Below are 18,514 nucleotides of genomic sequence, written 5' to 3'. Positions count from 1 at the left end.
GCCAGACTCTTCCCAGGCGTTCGATTCAGCCACGTCCCTGACACTGAGTGACGCAGTAAAGAATGCTGCCACCTTTCCAACCATGGCCAGAGGTGGATTTAGGGCAGCATGACCAGTTCCCCTGTGCTGGCCACCGAGTTGAAGGAGACGCTGTAGAGCACTGCAAGTATGACGCAGTGCACACCCAGAACAGAATATGAGAGGTGGGGACACCAAATTTGGGGCTTGTACAGGGTGCCACTGAAATTTGAAAGACCAAACTCAGTCATGATAAATTCACCAGCTCTGGCGTTTCTAGACCTTTCTCACCACTTGGCTATTTTTCGGGCTTTTGGGCCCTAGTCGAGAGACATGTTTTGTCCTGCTCTGAGTATGAGCCTTTGCTTGCTCCCATCCTGCCACCCTAAGTGGTAACCAGGATGACAAAGGGTTGGCTGAGAGGTTGCAAGGGCAGCAGAGATGTTTATAACAGAAACCTCTGCTTTGTTGATGTGCCACTTCTGTAAGGGATACACTAAAAGTTAGGGTTGCCATATTCCCAAAAGTGAAATTCCCCCCTCCCCCCCCAGAAAAATATGGCCAGGTTTTCCGGATAGGTTTTCCCGGATATTTTGTTGACTCAGCAAAAATCCACTCAGCCGCCATTTTGGCAGCCCTACTAGAAGCCACGATTGTACAGTATGGAATCTTCCAAGGCAAACACAAATCCCACCCTGTGCGGGCTGAACATTTCAGTCATTTGTGACACAAAATTTCAGTGTCTGTGTCCAGAATTTCATTTCATTTTTAGCCCTGTTTATAAGAAGAAGAAGAGAAGAGTTTGGATTTGATATCCCGCCTTTCACTCCCCTTCAGGAGTCTCAAAGCGGCTAACATTCTCCTTTCCCTTCCTCCCCCACAACAAACACTCTGTGAGGTGAGTGGGGCTGAGAGACTTCATAGAAGTGTGACTGGCCCAAGGTCACCCAGCAGCTGCATGTGGAGGAGCGGAGACGCGAACCCGGTTCCCCAGATTACGTGACTACCGCTCTTAACCACTACACCACACTGGCTCTCTTATAACAGACTTCTGCACTGGTTTCTCCTTCTTAGGTCTACAGTCTCCTTAGCTATGATATGTTTGGTTACTACTTCAATGGGCTCAACCTAGAGGATGATCCCCAAGAGCCTTGCATTCCACCAGACAACATATTTCATGATGGCTTGTATTATGTTCCTGCTAGCTTCAACTATGGACCAGATATCTATGAAGAAATAAGAGTAAGACTTGCACATAGTTCTTTTGTGAGCAGTTAAGAGAAAAGAAATGTCTAACCATCTCCATTCTCAATAGTGTTTTGGAGGGTTTTTTTTTTTTTTTTAGTGATTCTCAGCCACATTCCACTGGTACATAACTAAAAACGTATGATTTGAATATTTCTAACTAGCTTTCAAATTGCAAATCAGTCAATGAAATGGAGTTTGGAATATTAAAGGCTTTACATTCCAAAGTGGGCAAAGTGTCAGGTGACTCAGAGGAGACCCATATGAGTCAATCAGCTGATTTATAGAGGAATCAAGTGGGGTAGAGCTGGAATGTGGTCGAGGAGGAGAACTGGTGTAAACTGTTTTGCAAATATGTTTATATTAGGCAAAAACGGCATATAAAATAAGGAAAAATTCGCACTAAGATGTTGATTAATTTTCATGAGAAATCTTTTTTCAAAAGTTGCAATCATGTAGAAATGTGGAGAATTTAAGATTAGAAATATGAGAAAGAGAGAGAATCTGAAATTGACAGATCCCTCTATGCCTAGGAAGAAATGATCTAAATAAAGAAATAATGGAGATGATAGTAATATTAAGAAAAAGAGGAATGTGTGCAAAATCTTGAGCTATTTATTATTATTTTCAAATTCAGGCTACGGGTGTAAAGTTTGTAACCAACTCCCGGCTTCGGCAACCAGTTATATGCTCCAGTGGCCGTGGTCCTTTTCGGCCTTTTGAGGAGTCATCTGAATTTTTTGCCAGAACCACATCTGGCCCTATCCTTGCAGGTAATTAGGGTGGGGATGGTGCAAACCCGTAAAGTTAGATGGAGAATGAAGTGTAGCACTGCAGAATATCCTGGACTTTTCCTCAGCTTTTGCTACCATTCAGCATGGTTTCCTTCTGGAATGCCTATTTGGGATGGGAGGGGGGTTTACTATTCTGGGCTTACCTAGTGAGTAGGTTCCAGAAGGTAGCAATGGGGAACTGCTGTTCTGCCCTGTGCCAGAAGCCTGTTGCATCTCACAGGCTTTTTCACATCTGCATGAAGTTGCTAGGCGATGTCACCTGGAGTTTGGTGTCAACCATATGTAGATGGAGGTAGTGGAAGTTCTGAATCTGTATGTGGCAGCAGTTTTGGACTGGATGAAAGTGAACCAGCCAAAGTTTATTTCAGACAAGTTGCCTGGGGTTCTGGTAGTCCTGGATTATATGTTTAGCCTATCTGGGATAGTACTGCATTCCTCCTGGAGCAGCAAGCTTATCATTTGGGAAATGCTTTCTTGGATACAGACCTGAACCTGGATAGCCAGGTGATTGTAGTGGCCAGCAGTGCCTGCCCATTGCTCAGTAATTTCAGCATCAAATGATGCATTGTGTGTGCATGAAGACCAACCTGCATGTTATCAAAAACACGGAGATACTGCTGGAAATGTTAGCCCTGTGTCATTCTCTCTTTGTGATGGCCTGGGACTAGGGCTCGGACTCGGAGCCAGAGGAGTCTCAGTCCTTTGCCCCAGGTGGCATCTGAACCCAGTCTGGGGCCTGATTCTGAAGAGCCCCAGTCTGCACAGGTTCCCCTGCCACAAACACCAGCTGGGCCGAGTCAGGGGCCTGAGCCTGTCCTGGCTCCAGATGCGGGGATTACCTCGTTGCCTTCAGCTGGGCCATCACTTATAGCTGCTCCACTACCAACTGGGTCAGGAGAGGCTGAGGCGGCCTCTGGGTCTAGTAACCCACCGACATCTCCCAAGCTGCAGAGACTGAGGTCTGAGAGAAGGAGAGACCTGAGTACTCGCGGGAGGAGTGCTCGCCTTTGGGCGAGACAGGGAGGTGAGTCACTGGGGGATCAGGACCGGCTGTTACCCTGACAGAGATAAAAGGCTGCTGGTCCCCACCCCAGGTTGCAGGAGCAACGTTGCTGTTTGCCAGAACCTGCCTGTGATCCTGTGCCTAACCTTGCCTGGTTTCCTGCCTCGTGTCCTTCTTTGGCCTTGTCGGACTGACTCCTCACAGAACCCTTGGATTCGGGACTGGACCTGGACCGTGTTACTCGGGTTACCCCCGGGCCCAGCACACTCTTCTATTTCAGGAACTGACGCCTTCCCCATGTCACGTCTGCCATTTTGCTGAGCATTTTGCTGAGCACTTGCTCCATATAACTGATGTCATTCCACAGGAAGGGTTAGGCTCCAGGTTGTTGGTTTCTGGGACCCAGGGGAGCTGGATAGTCATCGAAGTAAGCCAGAGCATGGTCCAAAACAGGCACAACTCCTTCTCAGACCAAGCAAGATTAATGTCTACAGATTTTTTTGCATAGGGGATAATGTAGCTGCTCCTGCGTCCTGCTACTTACCGCTGCAAATTCATAGAACTAAGAGTCCAGATATCCTTTCTTATTGTTTTAGAATCTGCGCCACCGCCACCGCCACCACCTCCTTCAGGAGACGTATCTCGAGATAGAGTTATTGAGACTGTTCGGAGGTTCTTTCCTGAAACTTGGATCTGGGAACTGTTTGGTATTGGGTGAGTTGGCACTGGCCAAAGATTTTGCAAAGAACAATGAGTATCCAGAGTTGGCCAGCACCCAGTTTGTTCTACCTGGGGAGGAGGGAGGATATTGTTTTACTTTGCATTTAAAGGTGAATATAGCTAATTCTCACTTTCTGAAGCAATATGCAAATCAAAACAAAGTCATCCTTCAGAATTTGCATGTCTCCAAATTTTGCAGTGAAGTTCTCCACCCATGTATAAAAATGCATGTATCAGTAAATGTAACTTAGAAGAATGTTACAGATAGGTAGCCGTGTTGGTCTGCCATAGTCAAAATAAAAAAATTCCTTAAAGTAGCACCTTAAAGACCAACTAAGTTAGTTCTTGGTATGAGCTTTCGTGTGCATGCACACTTCTTCAGAGACACTGTATCTGAAGAAGTGTGCATGCACACGAAAGCTCATACCAAGAACTAACTTAGTTGGTCTTTAAGGTGCTACTTTAAGGAATTTTTTTATTTAGAAGAATGTGTAAGAATTAGGGGAAATATGCTTTGCAAAAAATGATATATTTGGCAAGATTGCATACAAAGCTGCGTGTAAGAGAAATTTGCACCAAAATGCTGGTGGATTTTCATAAAGACTTTTTAAAAATAACAAAATGATGTAGGCATGTGGGGAACTGAATTTAAGATTGGGAAAACGGAAACCCGAGAGAAGCAAAACTGGCAGATCCAACCACCCCTGGTTCTACCCCAGGGGTGGTTAATCTGTGGCCCTCCAGATGTTTCTGGTCTACATTGGCTATGCTGAGTGAGGCTAATGGGAGTTGGGAGTCCAGCAACATCTAGTGGGCCACAGAATCCCTCTTCCTGATCCCCCTCCTCCTTGCATGTCATTCCTCTTTCAAGTTAAAGGGGTGGTTCTGAGGGTACATTGCCTGAGATCTACCAAAATCTTGGAAACAGCTCTAGCTGGGAATGACATTCCCTGGGTTCAGTGCATATTCTGAATCTTGCTAATAAGATTGTGTTATACAAACCACAGAAGGCCTTTCATTGCCTTGTCTGGCAATTTCTGCACAGGTTTGATTCTGTTTATAGAATCCTAGAATTGTAGAGGTGGAAAAGACCCTGAGGGGTCATCTAGTCCAACTCCCTGAAATGCAGGAATCTCAAGAAAATCATGCATGGCAGATGACCACCCAACACCTGCTTAAAAACCTTCAAGGAAGGAGAGTCTATCTCCCGTGGGAGTCTATTCCACTGTCAAACAGCTCTTACTGTCATAAAGTTCTTCTTGATATTTAGTCCGACTCTCCTTCCTTGTAACTTGAAGCCATAGGTTTGGGTCCTAGTCTCCAGAGCAGGAGAAAACAAGCTTGCTCCATCCTCCATGTGACAGCCTCTTAGCTATTTGAAGATGGCTATCATATCTCTCCTCAGTCTCCTCTTTACCAGGCTAAACATACTCAGTTCCCTCAATTCTCTTTGCTGCTCCCCACTAACAGAGTTTCTGTGCTGCCAACCAAATGATTTTTGCATCTGCTGTAACTCTGGACTTATCGTAGTCCTTGCAAGGTCATGTTTCTTCCCCCATCCCTTCTGCTATCCAAAAACAGGATATGTTTTTGAGGGTCCTGTCTTTCTCCAATTATCAGAAGCGGGTTAGCAAGAACAGTACAGTCATACCTCGGGTTACAGGTGCTTCAGGTTGTGCGATTTGGGGTTGCACACTGCGCCGAACCCGGACGTACCGGACCAGGTTACTTCCAGGTTTTGGTGCATGTGCAGAAGCGCTAAATCACGCTTTGCATATGCGCAGAAGCACCGGATCACAACCCGCACATGCGCAGACGTGGCGCTGCGGGTTGCGGACGTGCTTCCCACACGGATCACATTCGCAACCTGAGCATCCACTGGACATATAGTGTAGCCTGCTGCAGTAGGCAGAGTGATTTTTTTAAAGTGATGTGGATTTCAACTTAACCCAACACCATAAGAACATGGCGAGGCTTTTCATCTCGGTAATGTGGATATAAATAGTCAAGCCTGTGTTTCCATATATACCTTTTTCGTTTTTCTCTCCTTATTAGTTCAGATGGACATGCAAAACTCACCTACACCGTCCCTGATACCATCACGGAGTGGAAAGCCAGTGCCTTCTGCTTGGAGAAGCAGGCTGGGTTTGGCATCTCCAGGCCTGCCACCCTGATTGCCTTCCAGCCATTCTTTGTTCATATGACGCTGCCTTACTCCATAGTTAGAGGGGAAGATTTCCTCTGTAGAGTCACTGTCTTCAACTACCTGCAGGAATGCATTCAGGTTCATCCTCTCATTCCTTCTTTGCTCTCTTTCATGTCTAGAAAAGGCCCTTGCATATTGTTTTTGGGGGTTGGGGTGCAAACCATCCACATCAGTGAGATAAACAGGAAGAGGTTAGACTAAAGCACATTACACTTGCAAACACATAGATTCCTACTGAGTTTGTACCAGTTTAGATGTTGTGCCTTTTCTTAGGAATCCTGGGGACTGTAGTTAGTTAAGGTGCTGAGAGTTTCCTTTCAGAGATCTCCAACTCCCTTCTCACTACAATTCCTTGGGAAGTGAGACTGATGGCTAAATCAGTTGCACTCTGTCAGGGCTTTATTGGCCTATATAAACAATTTGTCTTTTTAATTAGCTGGCTTAGTTTATAACACATTCCCATTTATTGTTTTTGCATTTGTATTTAAACAGTTAGATGCAGTTATGTGCAAAGGATATACTTAGAACATTTACAGTGCCTTCTGATGACCTACATAATAAATGTTGAACTACATTGGTTCCTTGATCTGGCAGAGATATTGTTTACACTAGTGCTGTGCATCAGATTCAGATAAATCCTGAACCCAATTGGGCCAATTCAGGGCCCTTTGTGCCCTGTCTGGCTCAAGTTGAAGTAGCCACAAATAACTGAAGAATGGATTGAGTTGTCCCAAATCTGTAGATCACTACAGTTTCTCAGAAAGCCAGACAGACTGTCTCCAAACTGTTGCAATTATTAATTACAGCACCATATAAGGAAGGAGAAGAGGAGGAAGGGAACTGAAAGAGGGCTAGAATGATCTCACCCAACTTCACCAATGATGGTGTTTGGAGAGAGAAGCTAGATTTTGAGAGCTGCCAAGGTAGCCTATAATGCTATCACCCAACCCAACACTTTCCCAGTACTGTCCCTTAGAAAGTGTTTAGTGGAGTTGAGTGGCCTTTATTAGGCTTGTGTTCATCCTCTATCCTTTCCCAATCCATCCCAGTACTGTCCTTATTTTATTTTAAGTTTGTCTCCAAATTTTGGCTCTAGTTTTTAGGTTAGTTTTCTGTTACTATAGATCCCTGCTATAGTAGAGGAGACTGAATGAAATACCTTTTTGTCTTGGTTTTCTCTGCCCTGTCTGAGGTTAAAGCATCCTCCCTTAGTCCTAGGAAGCCACGCTAACTCTGTTAATTAACTGTAGTTTCTCCCCTTATGGCAGGTCAATGTATCAATGGCCAAATCCCGGGATTTCCAAGCCCAACTTCTCTCACCTTTGAATGATAAAGGATGTGTGTGTGGCGGTGAGAGGAAAACATACATTTGGAATATTAGCGCTAAAAAACTTGGTGAGTGAGCTTCTTTCTTCCTCTCTGCTTTGTAAACTGGTAGTCTTGTCTGTTTTAAACTTGCGTAAGCAATGCAGTTCACCAAATGTAAATGCAGAATGCCTGCACATCTGACCAACCAAGTCTTTTTTTCTATAACCATGCCCCTCCTGCAAGACAGTAAAATCAAGAGATTTTATCAAGCTTCTGGTGGGGTACATTCAGCTTGATGTTTGGGGATGGGTGACTATGTCCATTTTGTTTTCTCTCACTTTCTGATTTTTCCATTCTTAAATTTAGTTCTCTACTTCAGTTTGTTCATTTTTTCCCTAATAAATAAATCAAAAAGCCATCATGAAAATTCATCAGCATTTGGGGGTGATTTTTCTCCTACGGTACGCACAGTGCTGGATTTATGTACAAGCTAAACAAGCTGTAGCTTGGGGCCCCACTCTCTTGGGGGCCCAAAAAAAAATTAAAGGGAAAACACTGGATGTACATTTCCAAAATAGAAGATAAAAAACATATAAAATAAAACCTACATACATTGTGTAGGCTCCTGTGATGTAAGTAATGGGCCCCGCCTGCTCCCTAAAATATCACTGATTTGCTCATTTCTACATATAGGGTGCCCACATTCTGCATGGACTGGTTGTGTGGCAACATGTGCAAATGGCTTTAGATACCTATTAGGTCCAGAAATTACCATATAGCATATATTCAACACACAAAAAACAGTGACAATTTGTTGTTGACAAAGGACAGCTGGACATATAAAGGGCCCCATTACCTTCAGTAGCTTAGAATCATAGAATCATAGAGTTGGAAGAGACCACAAGGGCCATCGAGTCCAACCCCCTGCCAAGCAGGAAACACCATCAGAGCACTCCTGACATATGGTTGTCAAGCCTCTGCTTAAAGACCTCCAAAGTAGGAGACTCCACCACACTCCTTGGCAGCAAATTCCACTGTCAAACAGCTCTTACTGTCAGGAAGTTCTTCCTAATGTTTAGGTGGAATCTTCTTTCTTGTAGTTTGCATCCATTGCTCCGTGTCCGCTTCTCTGGAGCAGCAGAAAACAACCTTTCTCCCTTCTCTATGTGACATCCTTTTATATCTTTGAACATGGCTATCATATCATGAGCTTAGGGCCTCATCAAACCTCAATCCAGCCCTGGGTGCGCATTTTTAGATGCAGGTTTGTGTATTCCTCCCTCTGTCAGGGCACATTGGGAGTATCTCACAGAGTTCTCTCTAGAAAACCTCCAGGAAAAATTCTGTGAGCTTCAACTCATATCATGTCCCTATAAATTGTTGGCCTGACTGCCCTTTGAATATCCCACTGTTTGCCTAATACACACATATTCACGTGGCAACTTTTTCTAATAAAATGAATTTTTGTATGTTATTTTCACTAACATATGCATGCTTTACCCTAGTACTTGCATTTTTGTAGACATTGCTTGTCAGGAGAACTGCATTGCAAAATTTGCGGAAGTGCAAATTTTGAAGGATGGCTGTGTGTCAGTCTGCATATTATTTCAGGAAATTATAATCAGGTATATAAACCTTTAAATACAAACTGAAACAATTTTCTCCCTCATCTGTAACCACAAGTTTGCAGGTCTATAATTGGCCTGTTTTCTAGTGTTGATCATCTCCCTAATTTTGTAGCTCCGTAGAACTCAATAGTTTAATTCTATTTTTGTTCATTTGCATGAACCACCAGCTCTGCATTCTATTAAGCTCAGATCCAGTTTCCCACTAGGAGTTTTTTTTTAATTGATTTTCATACATTAAACCAAACAAAAAGGACATACATAACACATTCACACCAAAAATAATACATAAAAAATTAACATAGGACAACAATAGATTAACTACATTAACTACAAAACACATAACACTAACTGACTTCCCTTCGTCTCGGTATCGGAATGTGTTATAAAGTTTTTCTATCTGCAGTTTCTTCTCCTCAGACCATTCTTTACATCACAAGTGTTATATCGCACCTACTCCCACTAGGAGTTTTTCAGTATCCTGACCCTTCTTGCTTTCAGAGTTGTATCTGTAGAAGAAATCTGAGAAGCTGAAAATTTGCCCATGAAAGGTTTTATTTTGGGTTTTTGCTGCATCTTTTCCAGGAAGGATATCAAAAAGACAACCCACCATGGGTAAATTACATGCAAGTTCCAAAGAGAAACTGCCACAATGAGAGCAAGATCCTTGCGCAGAGAGAAGGCAAAAAACCTAAATTAATCGGTTTTCTATTTGTAATCTTCTTTCTAAGGGCTCATCCAGACTTCGTTTTGCGTTGCACTTTAAAGCTCCGTATTCAAGTGGGTTTTGTTTTCTGGTTTTTGTCCCGACTCTTTCGGCAGGAAAATCCATGTTTTATCACTGAATTGGAGCAAATGGCAATCCACACACACAAACTATTACTGCTTGCTTCGATTCAACAGTAAAATGCAGGTTTTCCCAGGGAAAGTGCCAGAACAAAAATAAAAATTAAAATGTTTGCTTTCAGGTGCTGTGACCTTGTCTGTTACTGCTGAAGCTCCAAAAAACAGCGGAGACTGTGGAAATGGAACATCTGGGGGCTTGGATGTGGGACGGAAGGACACCCTGATCAGAGAATTGATAGTAGAGGTACAGTGGGAAGATCTGAGCTTCAAAAAATATGCTTCCTTCTCAGCGGCTAATTAGCTAATTCAGTCAGGATCAAATGTGGAGCAATTCCCTTTTTCGCCTGCAAGGATATCTCATAGTTGCTACACACTGCATTTTACACTCAGTGGACTGGACAGTCGTTTCCTTCCACTACTGGGCAAATACAGTATAACATCCGAAGTACTTCGTGTTATTGTCATTTTGAAAATGTAAGTAGCCTTTATGAGTTGAAAGGCAGGAAAGAAAAACATTAAATGATGGTGATGATGATAATTTATTTATACCCCACCCATCTGGCTGGGTTTCCCCAGCCACTCTGGGTGGCTCCCAACAGAATATTATTATGATTAACAAAGCAATAAAACATTGAACATTAAAAACTTCCCTAAACAGGGCTGCCTTCATATGTCTTCTAAAAGTCAGATAGTTGTTTATTTCCATGACATCTAATAGGAAGGCATTCCACAGGGCAGGCGCCACTACCGAGAAGGCCCTCTCCTTGGTTCCCTGTAACTTCACTTCTCACAGTGAGGGAACCACCAGAAGGCCCTCGGAGCTGGACCTCAGTGTCCAGGCTGAATGATGAGGCACTCTGCATTGTGAAATTCCAGTAGCAAAGCTGGGTCAAAAAGCACCCCTCAAACCGTGGGCCTAATCCTTTAGCAGGGAGTACAGCCACCCTCCATAACACCTGAATACCACCATCCAAGACAGAAAAACCACCAACCAAGAGGATCTCTTTCTTTGGTCAGGATCCAGTTTTAAATTCATTGGCCCTCATAAAGCTAAGTGTCATTCATAGACAGAGGACCAACAGTTCTACCACAAGTGGATCTATTAGCTTGAATCACTGCATGAACTAGAATTAAAACAGAGCTGGTAATGGTGGATAAACCTTCATTTACTTTGGACTGGAACGTCATCCAAAAATGTAGTATCTTGATTTCTTGGGTGGGAATTCAAACTGTGTTTGTTTCAGGAGTAAAATTTGACTTTTAGTAATTCACTGGCATAGCATTCTAAAATAGGTATATTTTGGAGATTAAATGGCGAAGGATACTTGTATTGTACACAAAGGCACCAGAAATCAATGTGCTCTTGGGCTGCTTCTGTTTATTTCCACGGGTCTCATAGCACAGAGTTACCTGATAGGTTTTGTCTTAAAGATCTAAACAAATTAATAATAAATATAGTCGGCCAATGTGCAGAACTGCAGTTTCTGTCTTATAACTAGTCAGTGACTACTGCTCTCAAGAGGAGACGGAGGCAGAGAAGAGTGGGGAGATATGAGAACTCAACAATTCTTTATATATGCAACAGTTTAAATGAATGGCGGAACTGGACAGTTTTAAGTTTTGACAACTTGCTGGGGGGCGGGGGGCAGGGTGTATATGTTTAACTTGCTCTTAAGACTGTCTTGTTTGTTTTCGTGAATTACATTGTAATATCCAGCATCTACAAACAACAAAAATCTGATTCACGATAAGCAAGGGAATTCAGATTCCAAAAGCCATAGTAAGCCTAGACAGATTTAAGTCAGCATCATGTTACACTACAATATAATATTGCTTCTCAACGTGAGTGTCAGTGGTGATAGTTATCGTTTATAAAGATCTAGGATTTCCCTGTTTTGCTATTTCTTTCTTTCATTCATTCTTCATTCATTCATTTGTATGTCCTCTTTCTGCCTCTTTGTTCTCATAGTCTGAAGGCATTGAAAGAGAATTAACCCAGAGCAGCCTTATCTGTGCAAAAGGTAAGAGGGTTGCTCTCTTCTGGTGGGCTATGAGCATGGGAACTGGAGGAACCTGTCAAAAAGTAATGAAAGGTTCATGGGATCAGCTAATAGTACTGTACTGGGGATGCTGCCTTTTTCCTGCTGCCTGCAAATAAAATAAAAATAAAGAAGAGCCTTGCATCACTTCTGCTGCACATTTTCTATGCTCGGCTTATATGGGGGAAATGATTAAACCAGGGTTTAAGGGTTTATTTTTGAGCCCTGTCAAATCACTAGGATGCACCTAGTCAGAAGAGGAATGCTTCCAACATTCTCCTCAGCTGAATTTCTGTTGATTTTTGGCATTCCAAATTACCTGGGGTTGTTTCTGAAGTGGAACTGGGCTCTTTTGTTCTAGTTTTCATATATATCTGAATGTTGTACAGAGCACAAACACAGGCAGTTTGCCACAGTTCTTTGTTCAGTTCATTTTGTCTTCCATTCCTCTACATACCTAGTGTGCAAAAAAAATCACTTTTGTTACAGTATTTATGGCTAGTTGACTATTATTTTTGCATAGTGTTTTACGAATGTGCAGGAACATCGGTAAGAAAATATACCGAAAGCCTTGTATGGTAACATCAAGACTGTGAGTGGGTTGTCGTGAGATCTAGGGCTTCAGTTCTTATGTCCCGGTTATGGAATTCCTTGTCCAGAAAAAATATGCCTGGCCAATCTTTGTGCAATGGCCAGACAATTTTCTCTGGGCAAGATCTTTTGTGAATAGGATGGCGTGGCGTTTGCCCTCCTAGGTGTGTGACATCATACTGGGTTCATAAGGAAAGGGTTAACTAAGTGTAAAATGACTAACCAATAGGAACCCAAGAGGAGGAGTTAGAGTTAGAGTTGTTAAGAAGTCAGTCTGGAGTTAGGAAAGAGACAGAGAAAGGATAAGTCTGTAGGTTGGGCTAGTCTGATGTGGGAGAGTGAGAGAATCTGTTAAGAGGAGTCAGTCAAACAGTTGAGATAATCAGTCAGAAGGTATTAGGAAGGTATAGGCCGGTAAAGAAACTAAAGTTAAGAAACTGACAAGAATATTATCTGAGAAACCATAAACTTGTTTAATTGGTTCAATTTTAACAACCGTCTGGACTCAATGTGTACCCGAGAGTAACGGGTTGGTGGCAGTGGGGAAGCGAGCACAGTGGTGGCACAGGGATCACTAGACCGTCAAACGTCCGGGGACCCTGTGTGATGGCGTCAGGGCTGAGTGGCTGTCAGCTGTCAGAGATGAACCAGGAATGGCGTCATGGTATCGCAGTGGAAGAACTGAGATAGGGGTCAGAGTCACAGAAGGAAGCCAGGAGAGCCCTTGGAGGCTGTGTTGCCAAGGGGCGCTTCGAAACCTGGAGACCTAGAAAAAAAACCTGCCTCGCATAGCAGTGACACTCACAGCAAGCATTTGAAATGTATATGTGAACAAACAGAAGAGGGCTCTCCCACATTTATAAATAGGCAGCAAGATCAATCTCTTGAAGCTGATTGTTGTGCACCTATTTATGCTTATTTTCTGCATGTAGCACTTGGTTTCTATACTCCTTTGCATTCAAAGAAATAAATAAAGGAAGGAAGGAAGGAAGGAAGGAAGGAAGGAAGGAAGGAAGGAAGGAAGGAAGGAAGGAAAGAAAGAAAGAAAGAAAGAAAGAAAGAAAGAAAGAAAGAAAGAAAGAAAGAAAGAAAGAAAGAAAGAAAGAAAGAAAGAAAGAAAGAAAGAAAGAAAGAGAAAGATTGGTAAAATAAGCTATTGAACTATGCAGGACATATTAGTTAATTTGAAACCCAAGAAAGAAAGAGGACTCTGAAATGTCTAATGCATATCTGTTAATTAGTAATTTCGTTGTCCCCGAGAGGGGGCAATGACAATAAAGATATTATTATTATTATTATTATTATTATTATTATTATTATTATTATTATTATTATTTATTAAGCTTTGTGTACAGATTTTTACATTAGGAAAACTTTTATATGTCACTTGTAACATGATGAAGAAGGTTTAAAATTGAAACAGAAAGAGTATAAGGTTTTTTAAGAACGTGCATGAAAGGGTATTAAATAATTAAACTAAGAGGGGGAGGGGAGTCAATCAAAATTATGATTCAAAAATTTGTTGAAGATTTTTTTCTTCTTATATTTGGGAATTTAATAAATTGTTATTTAAAAATGTATTTAAATACATTTTAAGTTTAATATTTTAATTGCAGGTGCTGTCGTCTCTGAGCCAGTGTCTCTGAAACTCCCTGAAAATCTGGTGGAAGGATCAGCCAGAGCTTACTTCTCTTGCATAGGTCAGTTTGTAGGTTTCTTGAAAGGACAAGGTTGTCATTCACTCTCACTCATTTGGGTAATAATCTTGGAGATGTTTTAGCTGGAATCTTATTTTGCTTCTTATGAATCAGGAGACATCTTGCATGTCAGAAAAGATTTGCTTGCAAAAATATGCACATATGTCATGCTGACAAAACAATATTTTTGACAGGAGACCTCATGGGCACAGCCATGCAGAATCTTCATCAACTTCTCCGGATGCCCTATGGCTGTGGGGAGCAGAACATGGCGCTCTTTGCACCCATCATTTACGTCATGGAATATCTAAATGCAACAGGACAACTGGATGAGGAGACCAAATCCAAGTCCATTGGATACTTAACCAGTGGTAGGAGGCTTGTGGGCTTTCCATGGTTGTCATGTTTGCCACAGTGTGAACAGAAAACCAGACTAGATGGACCTTTCCTCTCATTCATTAGTGCTTTCCTTATATCCTTATGGCTAACACTTTCCTTGGCATTCATTTTGCCTGGGACTAAATGTGGCATTGGATTGAACTGCATGTACACAAACATACATACTGCCCGTCATCTTCTCTGAAAAGGTCCACTGGAAAGACCATTTTACTTTTGAAACACAATGTGGATCTGCATTTGTGGATCCAGCCTTTTAATTTAATTAAGAACACTTAAAGGTAAAGGGACCCCTGACCGTTAAGTCCAGTCGCGAACGACTCTGGAGGAGCCGGCGTTTGTCCGCAGACAGTTTTTCTGGGTCATGTGGCCAGCATGACTAAGCCGCTTCTGGCGAACCAAGAGCAGCACATGGAAATGCCGTTTACCTTCCCGCTGGAGCAGTACCTATTTATCTACTTGCACTTGATGTGCTTTTGAACTGCTAGGTTGGCAGGAGCTGGGACAGAGCAATGGGAGCTCACCCCATTGCGGGGATTCGAACTGCCGACCTTCTGATTGGCAAGCCCTAGGCTCTGTGATTTAGACCACAGCACCACCCATGTCCCAAAGAACACTTAAGGGTGTTCTAATCATATAGTCAAATTCTATGTTGAGCACTTTAGGGGAAAAATGCTGTTTCTTTCCTGCGGCTGAGGGCTGGCTGCTGGCTGCTCTGCTCCTCTCTCCGGGGTCACATTCTAATTCTCCCTCTCTCCCTCCCTCCCTCCCTCCCTGTCCTTTGGAAGAAGCAAAGGGCAGGAGGAGAAACTGAACATTGCTCCTGAATGACAATGGATGAGGTTGGAGTTTGAATGCAGTAAAAAAAAAGTAAAACGCTACATAGGAGTATGTGAGCAGTTTTTCACTGGTATAGCAGCATAAAATGATTAAAAATCAAGCAATAAAAAGACAACGCAATAACACATTATGAATGTAAAAAGTAAGATGCCATATATCCATCTACATTATCAAAAACATTTTAAACTCTTCCTTAACGTTAAAAACCATGAGTGTAGGTTCGCCTTAGGTACATGTCCAGAGGCAAGATAGTACATCCTGGGTAGGGGCCGCCTTTGAGTTGCTCAGAAGATGCACAGAATTTGTTTTCCATAATAATGCCATCAGTGCCAGAGTAGGCAATTAATCACCCCGGTTAAGGCTGTAATCCTAGGGTAGGACTTCCTAGTGGAATTCAGTACGAAGTCTCCCAGTAGTGCAACAGGGATCCTCACATCTTTTCCCCCTGTACACACCCCAAAATTGGCTTGGGGGTTCAGGAGAACCCCTAGACCAGTGTACAAGGGGAGGAGTGGGGGGGAACCATTGCATCTGCCAAACTGAAAAGTTTGGACTGACAAAACAATTGCTATAAAGCCACATTGAATTCTTCCCCGGGACACATTTACTAAGCCCTAGTCATGAACATGCTTTGGAAACATACATAGGATTGTGCTGTACTTTTAAACTGCTAAATTGCAAACACAAGTATTGGGGGCTTTTAATGTTAAATTAATGTTTTGTTTTAAAAATGTGTGCTCAGTTTTTTAAAAAACTACAGACTTTTCCGCATTCTTTTTTTCAGGGTATCAGAGACAGCTGTCCTATAAGCACCCAGATGGATCCTTCAGCGCCTTTGGGAGCAGGGACAAGGAAGGCAACACCTGGTGAGAGCTTGGAAAATGCAGTAGTGTGATTGGTCACAGTGAGTGGATGCCAGTTCTTCTCTGTTTACGTGGGATAACATTTCATGAAGTGAACTATAGTCCACAGAAAGGTTGCACTGTAGTGTCACTCTTCAAGGTGCCACAAGGCTCTTTCTTTTTCTCCTCTGGTCACTAACAATACACTAACAAAAACGTTTACCTTCCTGCCACAGCGGTACCTATTTATCTACTTGCACTGGGATGCTTTCAAACTGCTAGGTTGGCAGGAGCTGGGACAGAGCAATGGGAGCTCACCCCGTCACAGGGATTCAAACCGCCGACCTTCTGATCAGCAAGCCCAAGAGGCTCAGTGGTTTAGATCACAGCGCCACCCACTCCCACTGGGCTCAAGAGAGCTTGACCTGAGTTTGGCTGTGATTGCTAATATTCCATGGCATTCTTTTGCAGGCTCACTGGCTTCACGTACAAGTCTTTTGCAAGAGCTTCAAAAACCATTTTTATTGATCCAAATGTCCAAACTCAAAGCGTCATCTGGCTGTCCAGCAAGCAAAAATCAGATGGATGTTTCCAAAATGTTGGAAAACTCTTTAACAACGCATTGAAGGTGAAGGCTATGGGCTTGTTGGTTTGTTGCAAAGCTCTCCTTCTGGGGTGGTGATGCTTTTTTACTTCCTGGCAAATGCTTCCTCTCCCTGAGATTTCTGACCCTTAGCTATCTTAAGTACCTGTATTATTTGGATATAGGCTGGGAGAAGGAGAAAGAGAGAGACCTGGGGAAACAAGAGACTTCTTGTTAGTATTATACATGACCTAGATTTAAGTGAGCCATGAAGTTTCCTGCCGTCACCTCTGAATCACAGCCTAAACCTCTCAGCCTGCTGTATATCACAGGACTATTATGAGGATAGAATGGGATAACTACTAGGTATGCCACCTTGAGACACTCGGATAAAAAGCAGGTGTTATGTACTGAAGTTCTCACCCTGGGCCAGCAGGGGGATACAGTAGATAGTTCAGGTCCACATATGCAAATAAGGGATCGAAAGTGATGTTCAGTGATTGGATAGTTACAGGAAATGGTTACTGTTGCGTTGTACTGGAGCTCTATATAAGCAGGCTGGCTTCAGTTCAGTTCTGTTCTAGCCTGTGAATAAACAAGAGCTGTTTGAAGAATCGCTGTGTCGTCTGATATGTTCACCCACAACTTAACAGCGGGGAACCAATGTGATTTTAATAACAAATGTAATGGGCCTTTCAACAGCAGGAAGATGCCTTCATGTTCCAAGAGGCTTTTGGGAACCTCACCAAACCTGCTATTTGCCTCCATGTTGTCCCCTTCCTTCCTTCTTCACTTTTTAAACTTGTTCTCTCTTTCTGTGTTGTGCATTTCAAGGGAGGAGTAGAAGATGAGCTTACGCTGTCGGCCTACATCACTGCAGCTCTCCTTGAGTCTGGATTCCTCAGCTCGGTATTTATTTTCTGGTGTTGTCCAGTTAATTTAGTTCAGGATCGAAGAAAGTGCATGTAATAGTAGACTGAGAAGAAATAGTTTAGGCATATAGAAATGGTGGAGAAAGGAGGCCATACAGTGGTACCTCGCAAGACGAAAAACTCGCAAGACGAAAGAGTTTTTCGTTTTTTGAGTTGCTTCGAAAGACGAATTTCCCTATGGGCTTGCTTCGCAAGACGAAAACGTCTTGCAAGTTTGTTTACTTTTGGATTTTCAATGCATTCCTATGGGAAACCGTGCTTCGCAAGACGAAAAAAGTCGCAGAACGAATTAATTTCGTCTTGCGAGGCACCACTGTACATGGACTATTGTCCATGTTTCTGTTTTGAATGTCTAGATTGGATGCAGTTACAGATAGGTAGCCGTGTTGGTCTGCCATAGTCAAAATAAAAAAAATTCAGATTCTTCGTATCTGAAGAAGTGTGCATGCACACAAAAGCTCATACCAAGAACTAACTTAGTTGGTCTTTAAGGTGCTACTGGAAGGAATTTTTTTATTTAGATTGGATGCAGTGTGCCTGCAAGAACAGCATAGGGTGTTTGCTTGATGTTTTTAACCTGTTTGATGTTTTTTGTGGCATCTGCAAACTGACAGAGCCTTTCTCTCCCTCCAACCCAGCATCCAGTTGTCCGAAATGCCCTGTATTGCTTGGAGGCCGGATTAGAAAAGGGAAATCTCACTTACTATGACCAAGCACTTCTTGCTTACGCCTTTTGCCTAGCTGGTAATAAGCCCAAAGCGGATCTCCTATTGGATGAGCTGATTAAATCGGCTACGAAAGTAGGTAAGTCGCATTTCCCAAAATGTGG

General features: G+C 42.7%; 1 protein-coding gene across 2 annotated transcripts in view; it reads left to right on the top strand.

Moving 5' to 3' along the window:
- The window catches only part of LOC310697059 (ovostatin-like), a 52,855-nt gene that overhangs the window by 23,785 nt on the left and 10,556 nt on the right, over positions 1-18,514 (top strand). For both annotated transcript variants that reach the window (XM_083483290.1, XM_083483291.1), the window contains 13 exons: positions 1,093-1,260; positions 1,901-2,036; positions 3,657-3,774; positions 5,836-6,064; positions 7,255-7,381; positions 9,888-10,009; positions 11,735-11,786; positions 14,012-14,095; positions 14,287-14,463; positions 16,113-16,194; positions 16,642-16,798; positions 17,588-17,662; positions 18,324-18,489. In XM_083483290.1, the coding sequence (XP_083339416.1) occupies positions 1,093-1,260; positions 1,901-2,036; positions 3,657-3,774; positions 5,836-6,064; positions 7,255-7,381; positions 9,888-10,009; positions 11,735-11,786; positions 14,012-14,095; positions 14,287-14,463; positions 16,113-16,194; positions 16,642-16,798; positions 17,588-17,662; positions 18,324-18,489 (1,693 nt within the window). The remainder of the gene's footprint in view (positions 1-1,092; positions 1,261-1,900; positions 2,037-3,656; positions 3,775-5,835; positions 6,065-7,254; positions 7,382-9,887; positions 10,010-11,734; positions 11,787-14,011; positions 14,096-14,286; positions 14,464-16,112; positions 16,195-16,641; positions 16,799-17,587; positions 17,663-18,323; positions 18,490-18,514) is intronic.

This window comes from Podarcis liolepis (assembly GCF_965112155.1).
Source record: "Podarcis liolepis genome assembly, chromosome: 17".
NCBI classification, from domain to species: Eukaryota; Metazoa; Chordata; class Lepidosauria; order Squamata; family Lacertidae; genus Podarcis; species Podarcis liolepis.
Note: the sequence above shows the minus strand (reverse complement) of the source record. Positions and strands in the feature narration are given on the sequence as shown.